The 26,273-nt window shown below is 39.3% G+C and overlaps 1 protein-coding gene across 1 annotated transcript in view; it reads left to right on the forward strand.

The window, feature by feature from the left end:
- The window catches only part of LOC121325542 (cadherin-13-like), a 356,087-nt gene that overhangs the window by 140,692 nt on the left and 189,122 nt on the right, over positions 1 to 26,273 (forward strand). The window contains exon 6 of the mRNA XM_041268193.1: positions 17,628 to 17,772. Within this exon, the coding sequence (XP_041124127.1) occupies positions 17,628 to 17,772 (145 nt within the window). The remainder of the gene's footprint in view (positions 1 to 17,627; positions 17,773 to 26,273) is intronic.

Here is a 26,273-nt window from a genome sequence, read left to right on the forward strand (position 1 = left end):
AGGAGCTTTCAAAACAAGTCAGAGATAAAGTGGTAGAGAGGCACAGAGGAGGAGAAAGGTGCAAAAAAATTTCAAAGGTGCTGATTATCCCTCTCAGCACAATGATGTCCATAATTAAGAAGTGGAAGATGCGTCATACCACCCAGACAGTACCCAGATCAGGTCGCCCTCCCAAACTGAGCAGCCGGGAAAGCAGGAAACTGATTCGGGATGTCACTCTGAAGCCAGCAATGACCTTGAGAGATCTGCAAAGTTGTATGTCTGACATGGGAGTCATTGTTCACACATCAACAATAAACCGGTCCCTACACAAACCTGGCCTGTATGGACAGGTGGCAAGAAATAAGTCATTACTCAAAAAGCCTCCTCTTAAGTATGTATGGAGTTTATGAAAAAAAAACATGTAGATGATGCAGACACATGGAAAAAGGTTTTGTTGTCAGGCAAGACAAAAATTAAACTTTTCTGTTTAAATTCCAAGCGTTACGTTTGGCACAAGCCCAACACTGCACATCACCCAGTCAACACCTTCCCAACTTTCAAGCATAGTGGTGGCATGGTGGTGGCAGCATCATGTTTTGAGGATGCTTCTCTTCAGCAGGGACTGGGAAGCTTGTCAGGATAGAGGGGAGAATGGATGGTGCAAAGTACAGGCAAATCCTTAAGGAAAACCTGTCTGAGTCAACCAAGACTCTTAAAATGGGGAGGAAATTCAAATTTCAGCAGGACAGTGACCCGAAGCACAAAGCCAAAGCCACACTGGAATGGTTGATGTTCTTGAGTGGCCCAGTCAAAGTCTTGACTTGAATCCAATCGAAAATTTATGGCGAAACTTGAAGATTGCAGTCCATCAATGATCACCAACAAACTTATCAGAACTGGAGCAATTTTCCTGTGAAGAATGGACCAAGATTTCACCATCCTACTGTTCAAAGCTAGTAGAGACCTATCCAAAAAGACTCATAGCAGTAATTGCTGCAAAAGATGATTCAACCAAGTAATGACTTAAGGGGCTGAATGCTTGTGCAACCAATACATTTCATTTTGTACATTTTCTTTGCAAGTTTTGCTGATATTTAACCTCATCCTCATATAACAGTCTTCAGTTTAACTACGACAGCTTTGAATAAAAAAATGTTTGTTTGAAAAACTGTGCACACATAATTTGTAATTCAACAAAATGTGACATTATTTGTAGGGGGTGAATACTTATGCAAACCACTGTATTTTCTTTCCTATTATTACCAGTACATTTTCACTCTACAGTAATGTGCAATAAACTTTACAGATGGCATTACAGATAATGGGTGATAAATGATGGATTGTATCCGGTGTGCAGCTGCCTTTGCTTTAGTCGAGACTCAAAGGAATTGTATGAAACGGGACTGTTTTGTACCAGAAGAACCACAAGTGATAGATGTCAGGCCAGTGACCAATATAAAGCAATATACCTCTGTAGCAATGGTCTTGAAAGCAGAAATGCGGGTTTCAGAATTTTAAAAATGCTTCATTAATGCCATATTACTTCAATTTGGCGCCTCCCTCAAATTAAAATCAGTTTCAAAATGTCAGCCCTTAAAACAGTGTAAACAGCTTACACATAGAACCTATTCTATTGTAAAGGATTTTTTTTCACATCACTTTTCAAGTTGGTAGTAACAAGATAGGTCACTCTTTATTTTAAGAGCTGCCTATTATCTATTAATGACTAGCTCATAAACATGTGAATATACTTATTTTTCTGTTAACTTTTAGTTAAATATAATAGGCCAGCTAAAGCTGCAAACATCAGAGCCCTATGAGTTATCAATTCCCAGTCAATATTATATTTGAAATTGGTTCAAATTGTTACTGTAGTAATGTTTAGCAAATTAAATCAGTTTTTTTTTTTTTTTTTTTTATTTTTTTTTTTTTTTTTATTAGCGAGCTTCTTAACCACAATGTAGAAGAGCCGGGCTCGTCTGCATTCGTAATTATTGATCTTTTAACCTCATCTCACTGACAGAGAACAGAATCCGACAGTGTGTCACACAACACTGCCTGTTACATCAATTTATAAAGATCTTAATGTATAACCCTTAGCGCACAATGAACAATGTTTATTAACAGTTAATAAAGTAAGAAAGTGTAGTGGATTTGTGTTTACTTACTAATCATGAAGTCTTGAACAAACAGCAACCACAAGTAGTTGACTTGAGTAATGGAATCATTTCCAGCACCCACTCCATTCTCACTGCTGTGTTAAATGTAATGAGAAATAGTTAGGCACCCACTTCCCTGTGCTTTTCTGTGCACATAATGGGCAAAAACAGGTGGTTAAGTATTCAAATAAACCGTTGTTTTTTGCTTGAATGCAAAAGCTCTGTGTTTTACATTCCCAGTGTGAAAATTGAAGCCAGAACTTCCCTCTCTTTCTAGTAGACTGAGCATCATACAGTCTGTGCTGGCAATGATATGATGTTCTGCTATCTGCAGGTGAATGTATTGCCCAGAAATATTAATATTAAAAAAAGGCTGCTGTTCTTTCTGTGTTAAAAACATCAGGCCTGGTACAGGTTGAAAATAGCCTGTGTGTAGGTTGATAGTAACCTGGCTAATAAGAGAAGTCAAGAATCAAACACAAGTGGCTTACTATGGAAAGTACATAGAATCCTTTGACTTGTACTGTACTCAATTTGCAGAAAGGCCAGACAATACATACTATGGGGGTTATTTTCAATCCTACCATATACATCTATTTTGCTTTTGTATTTCAAATTAAACCTATGTTCTGTTTTTCTTATTTAAGTGGTGTTATTGAAGTAAACATGCACAACATGAGTTTTTTTGTTTTGTTTTGTTTTGTATTTTGTTCCAGATCTTACTTGTCTGTCTGTTTGGGAGTTTACCAAACATCCTGTTCTGTGTATGATGGTTTTGTTATGCGTCCGCTATGCCAACCACTCTATACCATGGGGAAATTGAAATGGTACTGCTTGTAGGTCAAATTTCAGTTACATCATACGTGAATTGCATATATTAAAATGAGTCAAATCGAATCCTCTGCTAACTCTTGTAGGATGATTGATAGAAGCTGGAAAGCACTGGCAGGTGCTGACGAGTAGGAAACAGCTGCACTGTAATGGTGATTGATGACAAAAATGACAAAAAAAGAGTTAATCTATAGACATCTGGTAGATAGAAAGTGATTATTATTGAGCAAATTTGAGATAGAGTTGTGTTGTACAGAATAACATTGTTTTTGTGCTGTGGAGATCCTGGATAGTAACTGAGGCCCAGATTTATAAAAGGATTGCACATGGGTTCTGAATGCTTGGATGGGATTTACAAAACATCCAATGACATAAACACGCAATTAAGATGTAATTTGTGGAGGTAATGTCTGTGCGCTATAGCCCTTGATGCATACGTAATTCTACATATGCATATGTAATTCTGGGGTGTTTCTAAACGAAACCACTAAAATTGGGAAGGATTTTGCAAATGAGGTCTATTAAATATTCCATCTAATTTATTAAAGCTGCCGGTAATTGTGGACCTCGTATTTGCTTGATTATTTTAAGAACTCTGAAAAGCAGGCATTAATTTGCCACAGTCAGACAGTAGGCTATATAAAAGGCAAGGTGGAGACTTGTCTGCAACAAGAAGGAGATATCGTTTTAAGGACAAAGAAACATTTAAAACATTTTGCAAAGCGTTCATTTTTTAACCCTTCTTATCAGGTCAGTTTGTAAATTGTGGTTTATAATACTGTATTGTTTTGCAAACTCCAATTTTCAATGAATGTTTCATAGCGTCCATGACAAAAAATAGAGAATATAGAATCCAGGTAAAAAAAAGGTTCTTAGTAGCAACTAAAAAGGTCTCCCCACAGTGGCAAAGCAAGGTTCTAAGGAGAGCCTTTTCTAGAGTTTAGCCATTATTATAAGAACGATGGAGGAGATTGAGAAAAAATGGAAAGATATTCCGAGGAGAACTAAAGAAAAAAGACTCATATACATGTAATACAGTGAGGGCTCATCCTCCACCGTTATTTTAGTAATGCCTACAGAATTTACGTTTTGTAATATGGCATTCTGATATTTAACAATACTGCTTCAGGCAGTATTGTTAAGTTCGATTTTGAAAGAAAACGGTAAAAAAAAAAGGACAGAGGGACAAATGACACAGTTAGTTTGTAGCTAGAGCAAATACAGTACATCTGCTGGTAGGCACATCTGAATAATGTTGCTATATTTTTAGACCATACAGTGTTGTAACTGCATAAGATATAAGTCATAGTTAAACTGAAGACTGTTTATATGAAGCTGTATGGAGTTATTGTTGTTGAACATATTACTGTACAATGGAAGGATTTTCCGCCCGTTTGACTGCCATGGAAATAAAACATATTGTTTCTGAAGTTTGAAAAGTCTATACGCCTGAGTGGCAATGTTGCCCGCCCCTGTGTGTATTTCAATGTTTTATGTTGCGTGTTGTGTGTTAATGTTAGTGTATAGTCATTGGTACACGGGATATAAATGTAATAATATGTGAGCACGGGGAATTGCACTTTATTAATTCACATGCAGTTGTACCACGACTCCAATTAAATGATTGATTAGCAATCAAGTCTCGGTACAGCTGCATAAAAGCATGTTTTCACTCACCCGGGGTTGTGTGTTCGGTGAGTGGAGAATGGGATTGGAGACGGAGGTAATAATCAAAGTAATAGTTAAAATATCAGCTCACCATGTTTCTCTGTGTAGTCTGTTTTCTTTGTATCTTTATTTTGGCAAAAGTGCCATGTCCTGTGTTTTGTTTGTCTTTACAACCTTTTATTTTCTGTTTGTTTATTATTAAATGCTGAGAGACACCAGTCGCTCAGCTTCACCAAACTCCACCTCTCTATTGTTTATTTGTTAGTTCCTGGTTCTGGTCTGACGTCACCCACTGCAACCGTCTTTGTGACAGCCTGGTATTATTCTACACGAAATAAGAAGATTAACTAATATGTGAAGCACAGTAAATGGATGATGCATCGTAATGTATAAGCAACCTAGACTACAAACTCTGAGTGGTACTTTTGATATTAAGAAGCCACCACACATTCCATATTTTATTTCTTTGTCCTGGTGATCTATTTCGAGCTCAGTCAGTTGTAACACATCTTCATGTGTTATAATTACCGCTTGTACCAAAATCTCCACTTCCATATTTGTAAATTTCAGTTTTCGCTTCTGAGCTTCCTCATCACCATGGCTAGTACCAGGCTGAGGTCTTTGTGTGCCATTCATTTTCTTTTGGAATGTGTAGCCTACACATGCAGGGTTGACCCAGACCTGCTATGTATTGTGAGAGGTGTGCAATTCTCTACTGTTAATTGCGGTGAGAGATATTTAAATTGTTTGATTGCATAATTGCTTGTTTAACCTAATTAGTCTTATAAAATAGGTCATTATTTTGACGCTGAGTGCGGCCGTACTGGACATGTGCATCATGTTGCTTTTTGCAGTCAGCTTTTCCCCTTTATAAATTTAGGGCTGAGTGTCCTGTGCAACTGCTGCTAGGTATTAATAATGGTATAATTGATAATCTGATCTACTGGAGACGTGCTTCATACAAATCTGTGCTAGTTTTGACAAACCCTGATTAGGACTGTTAAACAGCAGTCTATTTCTTATTCCTGGAGATAAAAAAAAGTAGGTGAAGATAATAATTAATGTATATATATGTATATTTTTATGATATCTTAAAATGCTACTTTATACCATATACAGTGCATTGTCAGAATATTTCATTTCTTACTTGTTTCAGATACTATTATACATGTTCTCTATCAGCCTCTATTGCTGTTTCTGCTTCAGTCATTATTTACCAGTTTGGTAAATTACCATGACAATGATTATGAAAATCTTCCTAACACCTTCATGTTCTGAAGTGAGGTGTTTTTATAGAAATTACCTCTACAAATGTGCAGCTGTAATATCTGCCCTGTCTACAATTGTGGTCAGGGTTGGGGTCAATTCTGTTTTTCAATTCAAATCCGATTTCCAGTTCAATTTCCAATTCCAATTCCAATTCTAATTCCTTCAAAGGAATTGAATAAATATTTTAGAGTCATGGTGATTGTTCAACTGCTTTCATTTAAAGCCAATGTCATTGATTAACAGTGACTTCCATTTTAAGTATTTTGGTGCCCCTGTGAGAAGCTCATTTTAACAGACAGAATACTGCTAATTGCAAAAAAAAAGGGGGGAAATGGACATGTTATTGGAATTGAAGAACAGGAATTGAACCTAACTTTGACAAATGGAAATGATCAAACAGAGAATCTCGATACAAAATCACAACAGATCACAATAGTTACTAACTATTCTTAGAAAAATAATAAACAAAAAGGTATCACTCAGGGTGTGCAGCTATAATTTGTGCCCCCTCTACAATCTGTGACTTTATAAAGAGGTTCTTTATTTTCTAACTCTGAGTCGCCACAGTTGTACAGGGGACATAAATTATAGTTGCACACTTAAAACCACCTGTACTTTAAAAATGCAGGCACAGTGTGTTAGTATGCATAGTAAATATTGGTCTAGACAGAAGTGGTAATTGGGAATGATGGAGAATACACATACTGCAATATTAAAAAATAAACATTATCAAAATATTGCTGATATAAAGTATGCCTTAAAGCTTTACAATTATAGTTTCCACACTCATGTCTCATTACTGCTTGGTTTACAGCAGGGTTGATCTAATTCTGCTGACATTCATTTCTGTGAATATATTTAACTATAAAGAAAATAATAATGCAAAAAGAAAATCAGCTTTGCATATGTTCTGCCTTTTTACTCTTCTTAAGAGCGGCTAAGCTTACAGCTTCTGAAGTGATGTGTTGTATGGAAATGTTCTGAAGATCTTCATTTTTATGCGTAGAAAATAAAAGGCATGCATATTAATTAAGGTGAAGAACACCATTACAGTTACAAGGCTGTTTCAGCAAAGATAAATTATTTAATACATTACATACATATTGATGGTGACAATGAAGATTAATAAGGTTCTTAAATTACTATTAGCAAGGGTCATTTAATAACCATATGACTGGAATAGGTTACCCAGCAATCCATAAATGGCCTATTTTAAATACCCAGAAGGTAAGGGAATTAGAAATCCATTAAAATGGAATGAAACCATGCTTTATCTTGACTCTTTTTCTTTGTTTTTTAAATTAATTGTTTTCCCAGCTCATTAACACCCAGGTAGATAGTCAGGGTGAAGGAGAGTCCTCTACAACACTGACATTGGAGGTAGACACCTCTACCATCCTTCACGTTAAGTTAATTTACAAACTTCTCAGAAATAACTTCAGTGGGCTGGCAGTTAGCATTCCACAGTGTTAACATATTTGTGTTAGTTCTGTTTCTATGAAGTTTTTAGAGAAAACTTAAACTTTGGAGTTGTAACACATAGTGTAAATCGATAAAAAGGGGGAATATAGTGTGGTCTTTATGCTTACCGTCTTGTTCTACATTGGGGCTGATTCACAGATGCCTCTTGAGCCATATGCAGTGTGGCTCATTGTGGTCCGATATATGACTCTATTGAAGTGCAACAGGACGGCTGCTGAGTGACGTTCCTAGACCAGAAAGCTGACAGGGTGTGGCAGTGTGCCCCGCCCCTGTGTGTGTTTTGTGTTATGTGTTGCGTGTGGTGTGTTAATGTTGGTGACAACATATTCAGCTTTTAGTAAACTAAACTGTTTTTCACTGATATATTTTTTGTTTGACCACTCAGTATTGTTCTTTTACCAGAAATGTTTTGACCACTGTATTCTGTCTTATATATTTATATAAAGTATGTGTCAGCTAGCATGAAATTGATGTGCAACCATTCTGGACTTGGCAACCAGACCTACATAAACAAAAATAATAAATGATACATCTTACCGGTGATGGATACTTTTGTGATCTCTTGAATGCAAGACACAAATACTGAGTAATTGATCTTCAAGCCTTGGGTAATTATTATTATTATTATTATTATTATTTATTTATTATTATTATTATTATTATTATTATTATTATTATTATTATTATTATTATTATATATATTCTTAGATATGAGTGCAGGTGAAACACAAAATACTATAGATTGGGTTAAGTGCAGAATTAAATACAGTGAAATAGGGAGCAGATAAGTGCAAGTTAAAGTGAATTAAAGACAGAATGTTATATTATCCAAAACGGTTGAATTTTACAGGTGTTGTCTGAAGAGGTGTGTCTTGAGGAGGTGCCGGAAGGTGGTCAGGAACTGGGCAGTCCTTACGTCCGTAGGAAGGTCGTTCCACCACTGCGGAACGACCATATTGTAGTGTCAACCAGACCTTCATCCGTCATTGTAAAACATATTTAAGTTTATTGATTTTATAATGATGGATGTAATTCTGGTTGCACTACAATATATACCACTAGACAATATTGACTTTGTAATGAGCAGAAAACTATTGTCCAATTTAAGGTCTTGTTTTCAAAGAACTCTAGAAAAGGTTATACAGGTTATACAATATACTACTTTTAATGTATCAGGAATTCCGTAGATTGTATAGCTGCAACAGAATCAAATGATAAAGAGACCATGACCCTGATGTTCAACCTGTATCACTACCCACAGAACCTGGTATTTCTTAAATGAGACAAACCACAAATGATGGCGTGCATCAGATGGGGGAAAGGAGCCACAGATGTGACAGTCAGGTTTAAAACAGGTCAAGACAACAAGCAAAAACAGCATGAGATGTCAAGCTGTTAATTTAGGAGAACAGCTGAACAAACCCAATTCTCATTTGATTTTTAGTAGAAGAAAAAAAAAAAAAAAAAAAAAAAAGATTGCCTCAGTTGCAACGAGTCGGAAGTCTAGGGTGAAATGTACTAAACAAGCGCAATGCTGTTAGTGACTTTTTAGGGAATGCTTTGCGGCAGCAGTTTTTCTTTGCAGTTCAGCCTTAGATAAATATGTAATGATGGGTATTCCTGCATACATTCATAAAAATGGGGTGGAGTGCAAATGAGAGTTCTCAAATATTATAACGTGATGTACTAAACCTACCAGCAATTTCGATACTTACAAATGTATAAATCAATAAATTAACAAACCTTTAAAAGGCCTAACCATGGCTGCTGTGATTACAGCAAGAAGGAGACATTGTCTTCAGTAAGAACAAGTGATTTGTAGGATGAGAAGAAAAAGGGGATTTTGTGCCTGCATTACTCTCTTCGATTTAAATGAAAACCAAATTAAGCACTGGTACTAAGTAGGCCAAGTAAAAAATAATACTAATAAAAACATTTAAAAAAAAAAACGCTAAAAACATTTTGTTTCAATTTTAAATGTGCACAATGCAGCAGCTTGATTTAGTTTGTGTTACCGGTAGCTTACAAGCTAAAGTAAAGAAAGTGCACTAGGTATTCATTTGATTTTGCTACTGCACTGTATACTGTATAGGTCTACTCTACAGATTTATATTTTTACATAATGCAATGTGTAGCCTACCCAAAACACATTACTGTTATTTCAGCACAATGATTTACTTTTAAAATGCACTGAGCACTATAAATGTATTTGTGTGCGATTTTTTTTATTGTATTTTTTTTTAAACCTGACACCTCCTTATGTCGGACAAACATGTCCAATTTAGCGAGTGGCTATTGTATGATTATGAAAAGCTTTTTGATAGAAACACATTTTTTATTTGGGGGTGAAGGTGGGGGCCCCACTATAGCATCTTATGGGAATAAACTGTCTTTCATTATTAAGATGACACAACAAATATTTAATTTGGTATAGTGTGGCTCTCTTCATTAATGTAATGTAGTATTTGCAATGCCTCAGGGCGATGCAAGGGTTCCAATAATGATTCTTAATCGGAACACAATGTAGTTTACACAACACAAATGTATAGGTCAAGAGTATAGTTTTCTACCGCTCCTCTTTCTCTCCTTTTTCTCTCTCTTTTTTATCACATTCCGTTTCTCTATGGCAAACACAATAGTCTAAAATGATTAGACAGTAGTCTTAAAAGTGCAGTCCTTCAAATCAGAACTGATACATAAGCATATACTGTATATTTCAGTCTTACATTAACATAGTTTCTCTTAGTACATACGACACAATGTATACTTTGTTAAGTGTCGTGACGAACATACAAATTGCAGTATGTTCGCGCTGCGACTGTCCCATTTTAGTATATCTACCCCTAAGTGTTTTCTCTGGTTAGGTCTAAAGAAACACAACACAGGTGATTGAATGGATTGTTGTTTTGTGATTTTATTCCAGGAAGCAGAGCCACCCTCCCTTCCTCTCCCTGCCCCTCTGATATCAAGCTACTCATCTGCAATGAAAGAATTATTAGAAATATAAAGGTTAAAGACCTTGTTTCTGCTCCTGGGCTGTCTGAGTAAGATCATCCCTGGGATTTGATGGCCATTAGTAAGATTGTTCTTTTCACCTGATGTCAAGGACTCAGACTTGCAAGGCCCTGAAATGACAAGGTGAAGTCGATCTAACTTTTAATAAACCAGCAGAGTTAGAAGCCTTGAAGAGCATTGGCAGGGAGAGACAGGCCTGCATCTTGGCACGCAGAGACTTACCCCAATTACTTCTTGGTTCTGGGTATTATAGATTAATTTCTGCTTCAGTGGATAATAACCTGGGACAAAACATAGTTATGAAAGGGCTACAACCCAGATGGTATTTGTTGCTTACAAATTGGATGATTTATAGTCACTGTACAGCTGTGATGCTCCTTTCCAGTACAGGTCTTTATCCCAACCACATTGTATAAAGTAATTAATTGAACCTGATTAGGGTCAGTTAACTCATTTATGAAGACCTGAAGTGGAATGTATCCCGATGGCCAGAGTTTGCAGCATTTCTAAACACAGACAGAATCACAGTGGACAAAATTATAGACAGAGCAGAGTTGACTATGGATGTTAAGAACATGGAAGTGGTGACCTCTGGTCAGTTTCTTACCTCTAGTTTTCCACTTATAATCTCAAATTTAGTGTTCCTCAAGAGTTCTGGCTTGATGAGCTAATACAGGAAGTGCCACTGCCTGATAGAAGAGGAATTTGAACAGATCAAATTGCTTTGTGAAACTTGATGGCTCTGATCAGTGTTTGAAAAGAAAGGATTGCTCTGGATCTTAAAATTTTAAAAGAGTTTTGAAGTAACCATACCTTTTTGCTGTTTGTCAGTCGACCCTGTACAGAATATTCATATTAAGTAATGTTTACTGTAATTTTTTTGCTGGCTTTATACACTTTTAAATAATTAATCCATGACAAATCCGCCTGAGGTGAAGATGTTATTTGCCGGGAGGTCCAGGGACACGAGGTAGCTCTGACTGATACAACAAACTGGGTACTGCAGGGCATACACAGTGCTATTGTCCATCACGCAGTGCCTTGTCAGCTGTCTCCAGAAGTGGGATAAATGTTGAGTACTTCCAATCTCCTGCATGTTTACATTTAGATTTTATAGCTTCACTTTGTACAATTTTGCGGAATTGCGTAACGTGCAGTGAAGGGCTGTGTTGTGTTTAAGGATACACACACACACACACACACACACACACACACACACACACAAACACTTTCTCTGCGTCTACATGTTTTTACACAGATCATTTAGCTTACTACTGCAAAAAAAAAAAAAGAAAAAGTTTTTGTTTGTTTTGGGATTTTTTTTGTGTACAAAATATGCATCATGTACTTTTAAGAGAAAGTATTTTTGTAAGACTTGCACAGTGAATTTTGTGCTTACTTTAGCAAGGTTTTTTTGTATTTCCTTTTCGTAATACAGGGTACACTCCTTGTGCTAACAGCAAGGCATTCAAGGTTTGATAATGGTCGGCACTTCTGCAAGGAAAAGTGTTATATATTTACAGTGTGTAACCTTTCAAGTCTGCCTGCCTCACCTACATATTTGTAGTGTACGTGGGGCTGGCAGAGTTGAAAGATCACATTGTCATGTTTTGCATGGAACGAGGTAAGCTGTTCAGTAAAGGGATACATCAGTATAGGTGCAACAGAACCCGGAGCCCCTCAGGATGATCAGAAACACTATTACATGGCAAATACAAGTAAAACAGCAGTTAGGAAGCTCTTTTCTCTCCAAGGGAAGGGTGAAAGACTTATTAGCAAGTTGTTAGTAACTATAGTAACAGGCCTGATATTTCATAAAATGAGATGGTCGCCTTTACTAATCACACCTTACTGGGATATTTGAATACTTGGAATACTGGAATACTGAACTGATTACTGTTTTTTAAAGACAGAACTGAGATTACAGTTGTTCCTTTTACTGTGTGATGTTCTCCTCACATCAGATCATGGGATGATTCAGGTTGACTTTCATTTGCTGATAGACTCAAACAGGGATTAAGCTATGAAAGTATTGATCACCAGTACCTCTTAATCCTAGGGACAGATACAGCAGGTCTAGACTGGGATTCTAGTTAATTTACTATCCACACACATCGCTGATGCTGGAGTAGATCCAAATTGTACAATGATTAACACGCCCAACAGGTGGTGATGTACATTGTGCGTTTTTTGCTTCAGTTTCTACAGACTTTTTCAACACTCATCCTCTACTGGTCTATACAATATTGTTGACTTGAGTTACGACTGCAGTTCCTTTAAAGTTTTTTTGGTGACATATACATTTACCAATGTCAGCAAAAAACAGAGATGAAATAACAGCCTTATGTACAGTAGGTTGTGCTTTATTTCATATAATTAATTTATCTGGTTTGCCTGGATGCTTAGATTTGTATTTAATTTGTATATCACTCTTGAATTGTACAGATGTTCTGAGCCAAAGTGGTTGAGGACGTTTGTGTTTATGAACTACAGGGGAAATTCTCAGTCTTACTGTCTTAAAGTCGGAAACCATTTACAGTTTTTCAGAATTCCAAAGACAAATAAATCTGTGATTTGAGGGACACGTGTTTGAATCTATCTTTGAAGTTAATCATTTTGTTCTCGTGTGCCCAAAAAGAATAAATTCAACCATCTCCCCAACTGTGTAGAGGAGACAGAGAACCTCAACACCAGAGGCGACGTCCCAGGGTCACGTCCCTTGTTCAGCCTTCTGCATTTTTCTATTCTTATTTTTTGTTGTTGTTATCATTCTCATTTTCTGCTGTGTGGTTTAAGGCAGCTGGAATTGTCAGTGTCGATTTGTTTAACAGTATTCAGTGTCGGTGTAACAGGGAGAGATCTGTACTGACTCTGCTGGCGTGTTCACGGGCTGCAGGAAGAGGGCGGCAGTCACCCAACAACCGCCTGTGAGTCATGGCAGTGACACGGGGAGGTGGGAAAGTGGGTGTGTGGACTTTCCCCCTCTCTGAATGGCTGAGAGGCGGGTCTTGGGTGATTGTTGGTCCTATAAAATAACGCAATGCTGTTTCCTCAGGTCTGCCCACTTAAACGCACTAAGAGTGCAGAAGCTTTGATTCGGGACCGGGAATCAGCCGGGAGAGAAATAAAGATTCACAGAGAGAGAGAGAGCGGGGAATCCTTGGGCAGATCCCGGCGTATTGTGAAAGAGCAGGCTAGATAGCCGATAGAGTAGGACGATGATCCGGGTCGTGCGGGTAGTGGCGACCGGGATAACGCTGCCGAGTGCAGCACCTTTTATTTGTAGTTTTGTTACTGTTTTGTTTTCCCTTGTTCTTTTCGCCTTCTGTTTTCATTATTATTTCTTTGAGCACCTGCGAGTGCATTTGCTGTTTGTGTACCAGCTGTGGTATTTCCGTGGTGCTGTCTATCATCGTTGATAGGCAGCCCACCTTCAACAGTGCCCTCTGCCGGACAAAAATAAGAACCGGTCTAAAATAAAACTGGGCACCTGTGTGGTGTTTCCAAGTACACCTGTCTGTCTCCTGGTCAGTGAATTACCCACACCCCTTCCACAGTCGGATAAGACAATAAGAAGAACTTCAACTCTCCCTGCATCTGTCCTTGCTAGTTCATTGCAATGCAATAAAGCATAGTAAGGTGTGATCAAACAGCATTATAATTGAGTAAACTGTCCGGTACTCTTTGGACAGCTATGGCCAAAAGTTTTGCATCACCTAGAAATTTAGGATTGAGACATAGTTAAAAAATTTAAATATATATATGTAAAAATACATATATAAATATAAAATATAAAATGGCTCCCCATTTTTACTGTCTAACTGCATATGCCTTAGCTGCAATATACATAGGCACTTAGAATTACTGTTCGTTTTATTTCGTACTGCACATCACAAACAACAATATACAAAACAATGAAAAACAAAACATTGACATTGTAATGTTATCATATACACACGTGTTGCGCAATAACACAAAGCAAATTAAATATCTACTTGCTGAAGCGGTTTTTATTTTAGCCAACGAGGTGTTCACATCAGCTCCCTAGCAACAAGCCTCTGGCAAAGGATTTGTTCAATGCAGCGGGTTTGTGCATTTGAGAAAGGAGAGGAAGACTCATGAAATTAATTGGAGACTGAAGTTGATGAGAAGCAATTACCCTCGGCTGCACAAATTAAAACGGTGTGCTGCTTTTTATATAAAAAATTAGAAATAAAAGGTTGTGTAGAGGATTTATACTGGACCCTAACGCACCTGTTAAAACGAGGGGGTGGTTGTACAGTATTTATTTGTTAGCCTATTTGTTTTTCTATGGGTCTCTTGCTATATCGAGGCCCTCGATATATAGCAGATTTATATTGGACTCCGATGCCCGTGATATATCGAGAGAGAGAGAGAGAGAGAGAGAGAGAGAGAGAGAGAGAGAGAGAAGTAACCTGTTGGGGTCCAAGCCATTTGTTTGCTATATCGAGGGGTTTGTTATGTGAAAGGACAATCAAAATGAACGATAAACGTGGAGTAAGTTAATGAGATGAGATTGTGAATACAAGTAGAATTACACGTACCTGTTTGTCTCATGTATGCAGTATTCCTCCTTTGCTTTATTCTTTTCATTCACTGAAGAAAAGACAAATCCCGAATTGAAGCTGAACTTTTATTCAAAATCAATCTGACATAAATTGCTTCAAAGTGTACCAAATCTTAATTCAACATGCAAGAATCCCAGACTGAACTTTTATTCCAAATCATCTCGAAATGAAAAGTTTGATATGAAAAGTTAATCAAATCCTCAAGTTTTATTTTTCTCTTTTTTCTTTGATCAATTTTGCTTCGCCGCATGGTTGCTTAACAAGCCAAAAAGGTGTTTTTTGACACCCTATATTTATGATAGAGACATGCCTGCATTACTCCTTTTTTCAAACGATCAATATAGTTTCCAGCTTCGTTGCAACATAATTTCTTTTTTTTTGTTTCTGAGGCGTAGTTACACAGTGTTTGTTTTTTTTTGTTTTTTTTTTAAAAGAGTTGTCTTCACTGCGGAGATGGCATCCTGTGCGTACAGACCGGGATGTTGACTGTGTGTGTTTATATGATCATTTTTTAAATTATATTTTGGGGTCCAGGGGCCAGGTTCATATGTAATTCAATATGTTAATGTAACATTATTCAGGTTTCATTCGACTTTATTAATCAAAATTAGTTAATTCTATAGGGTGATGCAAACCTTTTGGCCATAGATATACATCTGATACAGTACCATATACAGAGAGAGATGCATAGATATCTAAAGAGTATCTTATAGGGTGTTGTACAATACAAACTAATGCCCACCCCTGGATAGGCTCTCAAAGTGGCAGCTCCGGAGTGGTTTTGTCATAATTGGGTCGAAAATCAGCTTATGTCTTGAACAGCATCTTGTACTTTGTTTTATATAACATATAGTTAAATAAAAATAATTAAAGTGTAGGTCATCTTAGTGTGACATCATTTCCATCTCCAAACATTCTGATACAAAAACATTTCAGGTGGCTGTATCACGTTAATATCAGGATCTACTATATCACAATGTGTATCTACATTGTGTCCTCTTTTGTATTTTTAGCTGATCTGTGCTTGATAAAAGATGCCACGGGGAGCCCAGTAAGTTGCTCAGTATTTTGGGCTAGGAAGATAGTACCCTCGCTCTTACAAGCTCATGGGGACTCGTCATTTTATCGTGCCCTGTAGCAGGAAATGCCATTAAACCCCTGAGCTTGTTATACAATATGTCTTGAAATATTAACCTGTCAGGATAGGATCCTACCTTGAGGAATTCAACTGTTGTGTGTGACTGCATGGATGTTATTAAATAAAGCAGGATGTCAGTGAATTCTAAACAATAGATAAAATAAAAAAGACAAAACATCCTCTCCTTTCCTCACCCACAAGCTCTCTTCCACGTGTGTGTAAGAAAAACACACACCAGTAACGTGTAAAGGTAGTAAAAATATGGTATAATTTATTGTAGTATTAGAATACAAACAGAGCAGCTAACTCCAGTCTCAGTAGGGATGGACAGCTGAGCCCCAGACACTGGGTTGCGTCATACTTTATATATAAGAGAGTTTCATTCTGTCAAGCACAAGACATACACAGCATTTGAAATACAAACAATTTCCATATATGGTTGTTAATAAGTAGTTCAATTAATTTCTACATGTGTAGCTCTCAGAAATATGTTATTATTAAGCAGATAATATGCAGATAAGAAACAGATAATATACCGTGAGAATGGAAGACAGGGCTGCATGCCTGAGGTTGTTTTCGTCCTTGCACGATACATTTTTGCCAGAGTTATACGTTTCTGTTAGATTGTGTGGAATTCTGTCTCTGCTTATGGCCCTGACAGTAAGCTCAGAATATAGATCGACAAAACTGCACCTACCCCTGACACACAAGAATAAGAAAAGACAGAAATTGATACACAATCCTACACCTATATGTTTTTATATAAACCCTTTATTTTGCAGTTTACACTTATTATAAAATGATCTGTGGATAGGGTCATGACATTGTTGTGGTTTTCTGGTCGCTATTACTGTTCATCAGATGACAAACCAATGTGGTGAATAAGTTATTTTTTCACTATATGTGCTGTAGCTGTTTAATAGGGTTTTAATAACCTCATTTAGATAATAATAATAACAATAATAATAGATTCTTCATATACCAATAAGTGTTGGGACAAAAACAGGGTTGTTTGGCCCGTCAGGATTACACAATATTTAGAAAACACATAGCTTTTAATATGATGTTTGCAAGTCTTACTATTTGATATAATCTGTTTGAGGGGCTTTAACCTATATTCTGGAACAGCTCTTCTGTTCTTGATGCCTGCCATAGACATAACATAGGCTTGATTAGCAGAAGTGTCTTTAAATGTGCCAGCACCATCTAGTACACAGATGTGTATTGTCAGCAGTACAGAAATATCCAAAACAGCTGATCACTACACACTTTAGCTGATCTAGTCCATCTTACACATGTCAGGTAAAAGCACTTTGACACATTAAAAAACTATTAGAACCAGAATGAATGATTGGAAACATCATAAAATGTAAATGTGTGTGTGTGTCTGTATATATGGCTACAAGGTTGCTCTCATTATGAATGAGGGATTGCTCTTCTGCGGCTGTGCCGCAATCGTTAATCTAACCTGTTTCACTCATTCTCTGTGAGCAGATGCAGGTGGAGACTACGGATCTGAGTGGGAAGACGCTGGAAGGGCCTGTGGATGTGGAGGTGGCCATCATTGATCAGAATGATAACAGACCCATCTTCAAGGGAGGGCCCCACATGGGAGAGATCCTGGAGGGATCCCCCACAGGTACAAACACACCGGACCTTATTTTCAAAGCGTTTCCTCCATTCTTTCATTGAATCTTTTTAATAATCCTGAAAATGTGACAAAATGAAAACAGAACACATAATTGAGAGGGCTTTAAGAGGACTTGAAATGAACAGGTTAGTTGTTTGGTTCTAGTTTTATCAAATTAACTGGTGCTTTACCTCTTTTAAAAACTTGGAGTTAATTAAAGACTGGGGTAAACACTTAAAAAATATAGCTCATTATTATTATTATTATTATTTATTATTATTATTATTATTATTATTATTATTATTATTATTATTTTGGTTTTGGGTATTACTTGCATCTATATACCAGTCTTTGCTTTTGTCATGTGATGTTTCACGTTATTGGGGCTGAGGTGATCGGGTAATCAGTTTATGTGTAGAAGCACTGTTGGTACACCTGTAGCTGTGGATGTTCTCTGAGAATTTTTCACCAGGCGAATGTTCAGTCATTCTCACAGTGTTGTTGAGAACAGGACCATACCAGAATGATAGCCTAGTCATGAATTTGTTTGTTTGCTTTATCGTGTAAGCCAAGGTAATCTAAGCAATGGAGGTTTTCCAAAGTCAAAGCAGTTTAGTACAATGAACTTTGCATGTAGTACCCACCTGTGAACAGGCTGGCTTTGTGGTGATTTCAGGCCAGGAAATTAATGGAATACACAACAGGTAAGTACTACAGTGTGAACCGCAAATGCGCTTGTTTCTTTATTGAATAGAATATTTAAACAAAAACAAAACACTTTACAAAACAAAACAGCTTGTTGTCCAAACCAAACAGACAAAGCACAAAACAAAGGGAACACTAAATCAAACAAGTATCGTGCTGGTTTAAATTGTATCTGTTCTTACTTGTCTTTTTCATCCTCTGGACAACCCACACAGTTTAGCCAAAGCTGCTTGTTTTTATATTGTGGCTGAGGGGTCAACTGATTATCAATTACCTAATTTACCCCTCAGCCTCATTTGGAACAGATTATATCATATTCTCAAGATTTTAAACAATAATAACAAAACATTGTGTTTTATACAAATTATACAATATGTTTGAAATATTCATACAACTACAAAATAATACACACACACAAGGGTGGAGTGTACCCTGTCACACCACCACATAGTTATTAGGCCAGCTGGTTTTCTCAAATTGTAATTGAGAACAGATGTTCCCTTTCAATGGAATGACAACCATTACCGACTGGAAAGAGCCCTCTCTGACTGTCAATCACTGAGCGTATATAAAAAAGCTACCCTATCAGGGCCCTGCTGTGAGGGGGAAGTCCCTCCCACCTCCTGCTGAAGAGGGACATCCTCACAGTAACATATCGCCATTTTCTCTCTCACTTCACTGAGACAGGCCACAGATTGCTTTGTGCTTTCTTGTCCAAATTTGGCTGATTTGTTGGTTTATACCTGCAAATTTCTTGACATCCATGGTAAAATCACGCTTTCAAACGTTATTAAGAGTGCTTTTGCCTGATTCTCCCATCAACTGGTTTCAACCCCTCTTGCGAGATTGCTACTACACTAGGCCTTGTGTAGTTTGCAGATACCATGTTGGGAGCTGTTCTGGTACTGTAAGGAGACCCTGAGGGCTTGCGGTGTCATCCTCTTGCCGATTTAATCAGCCACAGCAACTGAAAAAAAAACAGCTCGGGCCTAGCATCCCTCTCAAGCCTCGGGCTCACCTAGCGCGATTGACTCAGCACCAGTGTAACCATCTTCAGCACGATCTACAGCCCGGCGCCAACCGCGCCTACCATCAGCACTGACCTTGGCACCGACCGCCCGGCACCAACAGCGCTCTCTTCACCAGTGAACACCTTCAGAGCCATCTACAGCCCGGCACCGATCGCTCTACCCATCGGCACCTCTAGGACCACAGTCTCGTTCCCCATCCCCAACACCTAGACTTCCTAGCCGAGGTGAGCTGTCCTTCACGGCGCCAAGGTCAGACGCCTCGGACTCAGCCACTTCCATTGGGCTGGCCACAGCGGGGGGCTCCTTACCGCCCCTGCTGCATGTGTCGCAGAAGGAAGAGTTCTGGGCACTAATGCAATGTGCAGCTGGACAGCAGAACAGGAGGGAAAGGGGAGCCACTTCCTCCAGCAAAAAGGGCACCCACAGCAAGCCCTCCCTTTATGACAGGACATCCTGGAATTGGTGCGCTCCTCCTCGAGCAACCCAGCATCTGCACCCTCAGCCTTCAGAACAGCAGAGTCTCTGCTGCACACTGCAAGAGCCCAAGAAGCGAGCCTAGGCACATTCCCCACTATCGGGGACACAGTCATGGTATTGGTGCAAGGTTTCACCTTCACCAAGGGGGATTGGACCCAACCTGCTCGTCTAAGCCTTGCAGGACAATGGATGCTATGCTGAAGAAGGCATACGCATCGGCAGCGCTGTCAGTCAGAGAAGCTAATGCCATGGCTATACTGGTGCTTTATCAAACCCAGTTAGCAGAGAGGCTGGAGGAAAGATCCACAGAGGCAGACATAGGGTAGCAACTGCGATGACTGACCTAATGGGGGAGTTAGGCCAGGCATCAGGGAGGTCGCTGGTGGCGATGGTGGCCGGTCGCCGGCATTTGTGGCTGACGCAAATCAAGGTCGTGGAGACCGAGAGGGTGGTTTTACTGGATTCCCCCATTACACCGGGGCAGACATTTGGGGTGACCATTGATGTGAGCCTTGAGAGGTTCCTCAAGGCCACGGAGGTCGCCTCCAAATTCTCTCGCTTACCATCAGTGCCCAAAAGGGGGCAAAAGGGCCTGAACACAGCCCTCCATCAAAGAACAGACCAGCAGACCAGCAGACCAAGACCCACCCCCTCCCAAGCCCAAGGGAGACTGCCCCTAAGGGGCCCCGGCTGCCACCAACCCCCCTCACAACCAGACTGACCAATGGCAATGACCCATGGCAATGACCTATTGACAATGTAACACAGATACGCTCTACAATTCCACTTAGGTCTGCCACCCTTCAAGGGTGTGCACCTCACCATCGTCAAACCAGCAAGCACGATACTCCTTCAACATGAGATCGCCAATCTTCAACAGAAGAATGCTGTGCGTTTGGTAAGTCCAAGCGATGCCCTCAGTGGCTTTTACTCCAGGTACTTCCTGGTGCCCAAGACGGATGGTGGTTTCAGACCAATTCTGGATCTCAGGGTCCTCAACCTGTTCCTCAAACAGAGGAATTTCAATATGTTGACAGCACAGCGTATCCTCCAGTCCGTCCAACCGGGCAACTGGTTCACGATCGACCTGCAAGACACCTACTTCCATGTCCCGATCCGTCCCATGCACAGAAAATATCTGAGCTTCGCCTTTCAAGGCAACGTGTACAAATTCTGCATGCTGCCTGTGGCAGAGCAAAGCTCTGCCCTTTTTAAATTGGCAGGGATGGGGTTAATTTCCCCTACCTGCCTGGGTTTACTATGTTCAGGTGGCTGGGGTTGGGTTTACTATGTTCAGGTGGCTGGGGTTGATTAGTTGATTAGGTTAATTAACAATCAATCAGCACCCAGCCACCTGACATAAAAGGAGGCCTCTGCTTCTCATTTGGGAGGAGGGAGCTGAGGAAGCAGGTTGGTGTTTGTGGTTTTTGTGATTTGTGAATTCTACATCCAGTGAAGGCATTGCCCAGCCTGGAAACCTTTATTTTTGTAAGTTTGTTTTTTGTACTGTTTTTTTTTTGTATTTAAATCCCTTTATTTTGCCCTTGTGCACTTTTATTTTGTGTTATTTATAATAAAATAGTTATTTTTTTGAACTTCAGACTGTCTCTGGACCTCTATCCACTCGCCAGCCTGCCACACTGCAATTTGGCCTCTTGCTGGTAACCTGCACATTTTCAAAGTGCATGGATGCAGCTCTGGCTCCACTCAGGCTGCAGAGTATTCGGGTACTGAACTATCTGAACAATTGCCTAGTTTGCGAGCAATCCAAAGCATGTGCCGAGGCACACACAAAACAGGTCATAGATCATGTGACGAGGTTAAGGCTCTCAATACATCAACAGAAGAGCAACTTCGTACTGTCTCAGTCCACAGTGTTCCTGGGGATCAAACTGAAATCTGTGAGCATGCTTGCCTCACTGTCGGAAGATAGGATTCGGTCGTTGGAGGCCACACTCTCCCTATTCCGTTCCATCAGGGCAGGTCACCTCCTTGGTGTGCTCCAGAGAGCTCGGAATGGAGACTGCACCCCCAAGTGGTGCAACAGATTTGGGAGAGATTCCGTATTGCAAGGGTCAACCTCTTTACCACAGCCAAGGTCACTCATTGCCCCCTATGGTTCTCCATGGAGAGAGATGGGGGCCCCATGGGAGTAGACGCGCTAGCTCATCCCTGGCCACAGGGGCCTTTGTATGTGTTTCCTCCGCTACCATTAATACCCCTGACACTAGAGAGAATCAAGGTGGAAAGAGCACAGGTTCTGCTGGTTGCACCCAGGTGGCTGAGGCGCCCCTGGTTTGCTCTCCTCTCCAACATGTTGTCAGGTCAACCGTGGCAGCTCCCGCTGCGCAACGACTTCCTGAGCCAAGTGGAGGGGCTATTATGGCACCCGAACCCAGCCCAGTTCCAACTCTGGGTCTGGCCGTTGAACGGAGCTTTCTATTCAGATGTGGTTTGCCAGATGAGGTGGTAGAACCACTACAGTCTGCTAGGACACCGAGCACTAGAACCCAGTACTCATACAAGTGGAAAGTTTTCCAAGACTGGTGTATTGCCGAAGGTTACAATCCTGTGACCTGCCTTATTGAGACGATATTAACCTTCTTACATCATCTGTTTGACGCAGGGAAATCAGCGTCCACTTTGAAGGTATGCCTGGTAGCAATATCAGTGTGCCGCAACAAAATTGACTTGTTGTTCCCTGGGGCACATTTCCTGGCAGTGCAATATCTTAAAGGGGCTTGGAGGCTTTGTCCTCCCATGGAAAGTATGGTCTCCAAGCGGGATCTAGAACTGGTACTGCGGGTCCTTATGGGTCCCCCATTTGAGCCCATGGCATCAGCAGAACTGCGCCCTGTTGCCTTGAAGGTGGCATTTTTATTAGCCATTATGTCTGCCAGACGAGTAAGTGAGCTTCCATTGCTACCATTGATGATATGGTTTTCACTGGTAGTGACTCGCGGGTAACACTAAGAGCAAATCCAGCCTTTTTGCCAAAGGTGGTATCTTCATTCCATATTAACCAACCAGAGGTTTTGGATACCTTCAGACCTCCCCCGCACAAGTCAGAGGAGCCCAGTTCGGGCTCTACGTTGTTACTTGGATAGGACGGCGTCCTGGAGACAGTCCAACCAGCTGTTTGTCAAGCAACTTCTAGCGCACTGGGTTGCAGATGCTATACGCTTGGCATATGAACAAACAGACTCCTCCTTGCTGGGGGACATTACGGCTCATTCTACCAGGGGCCAGGCAACTTTGTGGGCTCTCCTTCATGGCGCCTCCTTAGATGAGCTATGCAATGCTGCTACACGGACAGGTAGTCAGACATTTGCGTGTTTCTACCGCCTTGATGTGGCAAACCGAGCAAGACTCTATGTTGTTGCAGGCGGCATACCCTTAGGCGTCATGTGGGCTCTGTGGCTATCGCTGTGAGGCTGTACTGTCAGTAAGCTAGACCCACGACAGCTTTGGTACAGCTTCCCATTTAGTAATGGTTGTCATTCCATTGAAAGGGAACGTTAGTTTTTTACCATAACCCTGGTTCCCTGAAAGAGAATGACAACCATTACCCCTTGAGGTCGTGTCCCCAGCTGAACTCTGATTTCGAAAGAAAATGGCCATATGTTACTGTGAGGATGTCCCTCTTCAGCAGGAGGTGGGAGGGACTTCCCCCTCACAGCAGGGCCCTGATAGGGCAGCTTTTTTATATATGCTCAGTGATTGACGGTCAGAGGGCTCTTTCCATTCGGTAATGGTTGTCATTCTCTTTCAGGGAACCAGGGTTTTGGTAATACCCTAACCTTATCGGGGCACCTGTTGACATGATAACCCAGCAACGTCTTGGCAGGAACATTTAGATTCAGCGAGGTGATAAAATCAATGTGCTACCATGCAACATTGCAGTGGAAAAACATTCACTGAACAGCTATGAAACTTGGTATGTCTCTGTAGTGTATTTGAAACTTTAACAAAAATGCTGTATTCACTGCTATTGTAGCTATTACTGTAGTAACTGCTCCATTTGTCTCCATCATCAGGGTTAAAAGCAGCAGCATTTTCACAGAGTACCACAAATCTGTTAGGAATGTGTTTTTTTCGTAATCACTGTACTAATCTCAGTCGGTGAAATGGTCAAAAAGAGGCTCAGTTTACTTTTATACATTTTATGCATAAAATGTATATAGTTTTTGGAAATAAACTGCTGTGGGTGAGAGACATGGTTTTCAGTAATCAAAGCTCCATGTCTGCTACAAGCCCTCTCGCTGCTTTCTATTTGTTACTTCAGAGAAAACTCCTGTAATGAAAGTCCACAAAGCTAATATAACAATTTCATCAATCACTCCCCAGTGCACTGTCATCCCCTGTGTAAGTCTCAGCTTCGGGGGTATGCATGAAACTCAAATTTACAACTCTGAATCGGTAGAACTTGAAGAATCAGCAGACCTTTCAATAACTTCCTGTGGAACTCAGTTCAAATGAATAACACAGTAAGGCAATCATAAAGAAGAATGTTTACAGCGCTGTGTTTATATAAAAAGAAATAAAACGAATGCAAATAGAAAACAAAATAAAACATAATATCATTAAAAAGCATATATAGAATAACATTTTTTAATTGGGAGGTTTATACTAAACATATCGTAGTTGTCAAGGCTCAGCCATTACCATGGACACGGTCTGAAGGGAAACAGAAGCTCTGACTAGCACTTGCGCAGGTGTATAATTTGGAGTGAGTTGTTTGGAAATTAAAATAGACATTTGTTTCTATAATGCCTAAACAGTGCATAACAATTAAACAACAATTTTGCAACTGTCTGCTGGAATAGGAGTTGAAAACTTTGCACTGGAGCAAATGCTGTTTTGGTTTTGAATGAATTTGAATGAATGAATCTGCTTTGCTTAGTGTTTAAAGACTGAGAAACCTCAAGCTTGTTCTGTATGCCTACCCTCCTTCTTCTGGGTGATGTCTCAGTCCTCTTTTCGAGAAGGAATGTAGACTGTGGTTGGCTGACCTGACTGCTGCAAAGAAAATAATTGTTCAGCGCTGGTTCCCTCCTCATCAGATCTCCATGTGACACTGGCTGCAAACATTTTTAGACATTATTTTTCTGGAGATGTCTTCAGCCTGAGTCAACAGAGCTAAGGCTGCTACCATACAGATGTGGAGGGAACTGTAATCAAGAACTTACTATTGTCTGGACCTATACATATAGCTTATTTGTTTCTTGACAACCCGTGTAAGGGGGAGGGGAGGGGAGGGGAAGAGAGGAGAGTAGACAGGAGGGGAGGGAGAAGGGGTCGATTCCCCTTTCTGACAAACAGAGATTTTTCCATAAGATTTTTAATTTTATTGTCAAGGTCTGTTTACCAAATGTTCACAAAAGCAGATAATGTTTAATACAAAATATGTATGTAGTTAATATACATCTATTTGAGTTGTTTAATTAATGTGCATCTGTAATAAACTACTTTTATGAAAAATAAAACATATTTGTTAAAAAAACAAAGAAATCTTGAAAATAATTGTGTTGATATTATAATATATATATTATATATATATAATATATCTATAATATATATATATATAATATATCTATATATCTATATATATATCATATATATATATATTGTCACCTATATATAATAGCTCAATCAGAGTGTCCGAATTGATACAAAAGTAGTCATAACCTTAAAATTTCACCTGCCTTTTGAAAGGCATCTCTTAATTTTACCATCTCTCCTGTAAATGTTTGGAGGTCTTTAAAAATAACATTAACTTTTAAAAAAAGAATTGTAGCCTCTTAAAACACGCACTAAAATGCCACCCTTGCTTAAATCATTGAAAGAAGAGTGAGAAAATGTCTAACGTGTGTCTGAGTCTGTCTTGTGTTTTGTATTTTTAAGTAAAATGTTTAATTGACCAAATATATACGTATAGATCTGCCACTGTTTAGATCAATTGCTCTTTAGATCAATTGTTTTTTTTTTTCTGGTCACATGGGTCCCAGTTCAATTCAGTTGTGAAATGCTGCAGAGTTAAAATGAGGTAGAATTAAAATATCAAATGGCTTCAGAGCTCACAAAATCGCTAGCCCGACCTTCCGGGACAACCAAAAAAATCTGTCAGTCAACGTGTTTTTTTTTGTTTTTTTTTTTTTTTTTTTTTTTTTTTTTTTTTTTTTTTTTTTTTTTGTTTTTTTTTTTTTTTTTTTTTTGGCTGCTTGCCCGATGGCCAATTTGATTATTTATTTGTTTTACTCCATAACAAGATAACGTTCTGTGCTTTAATCAAACAGC

This window comes from Polyodon spathula, chromosome 13 (assembly GCF_017654505.1).
Source record: "Polyodon spathula isolate WHYD16114869_AA chromosome 13, ASM1765450v1, whole genome shotgun sequence".
Classification (NCBI taxonomy): Eukaryota; Metazoa; Chordata; class Actinopteri; order Acipenseriformes; family Polyodontidae; genus Polyodon; species Polyodon spathula.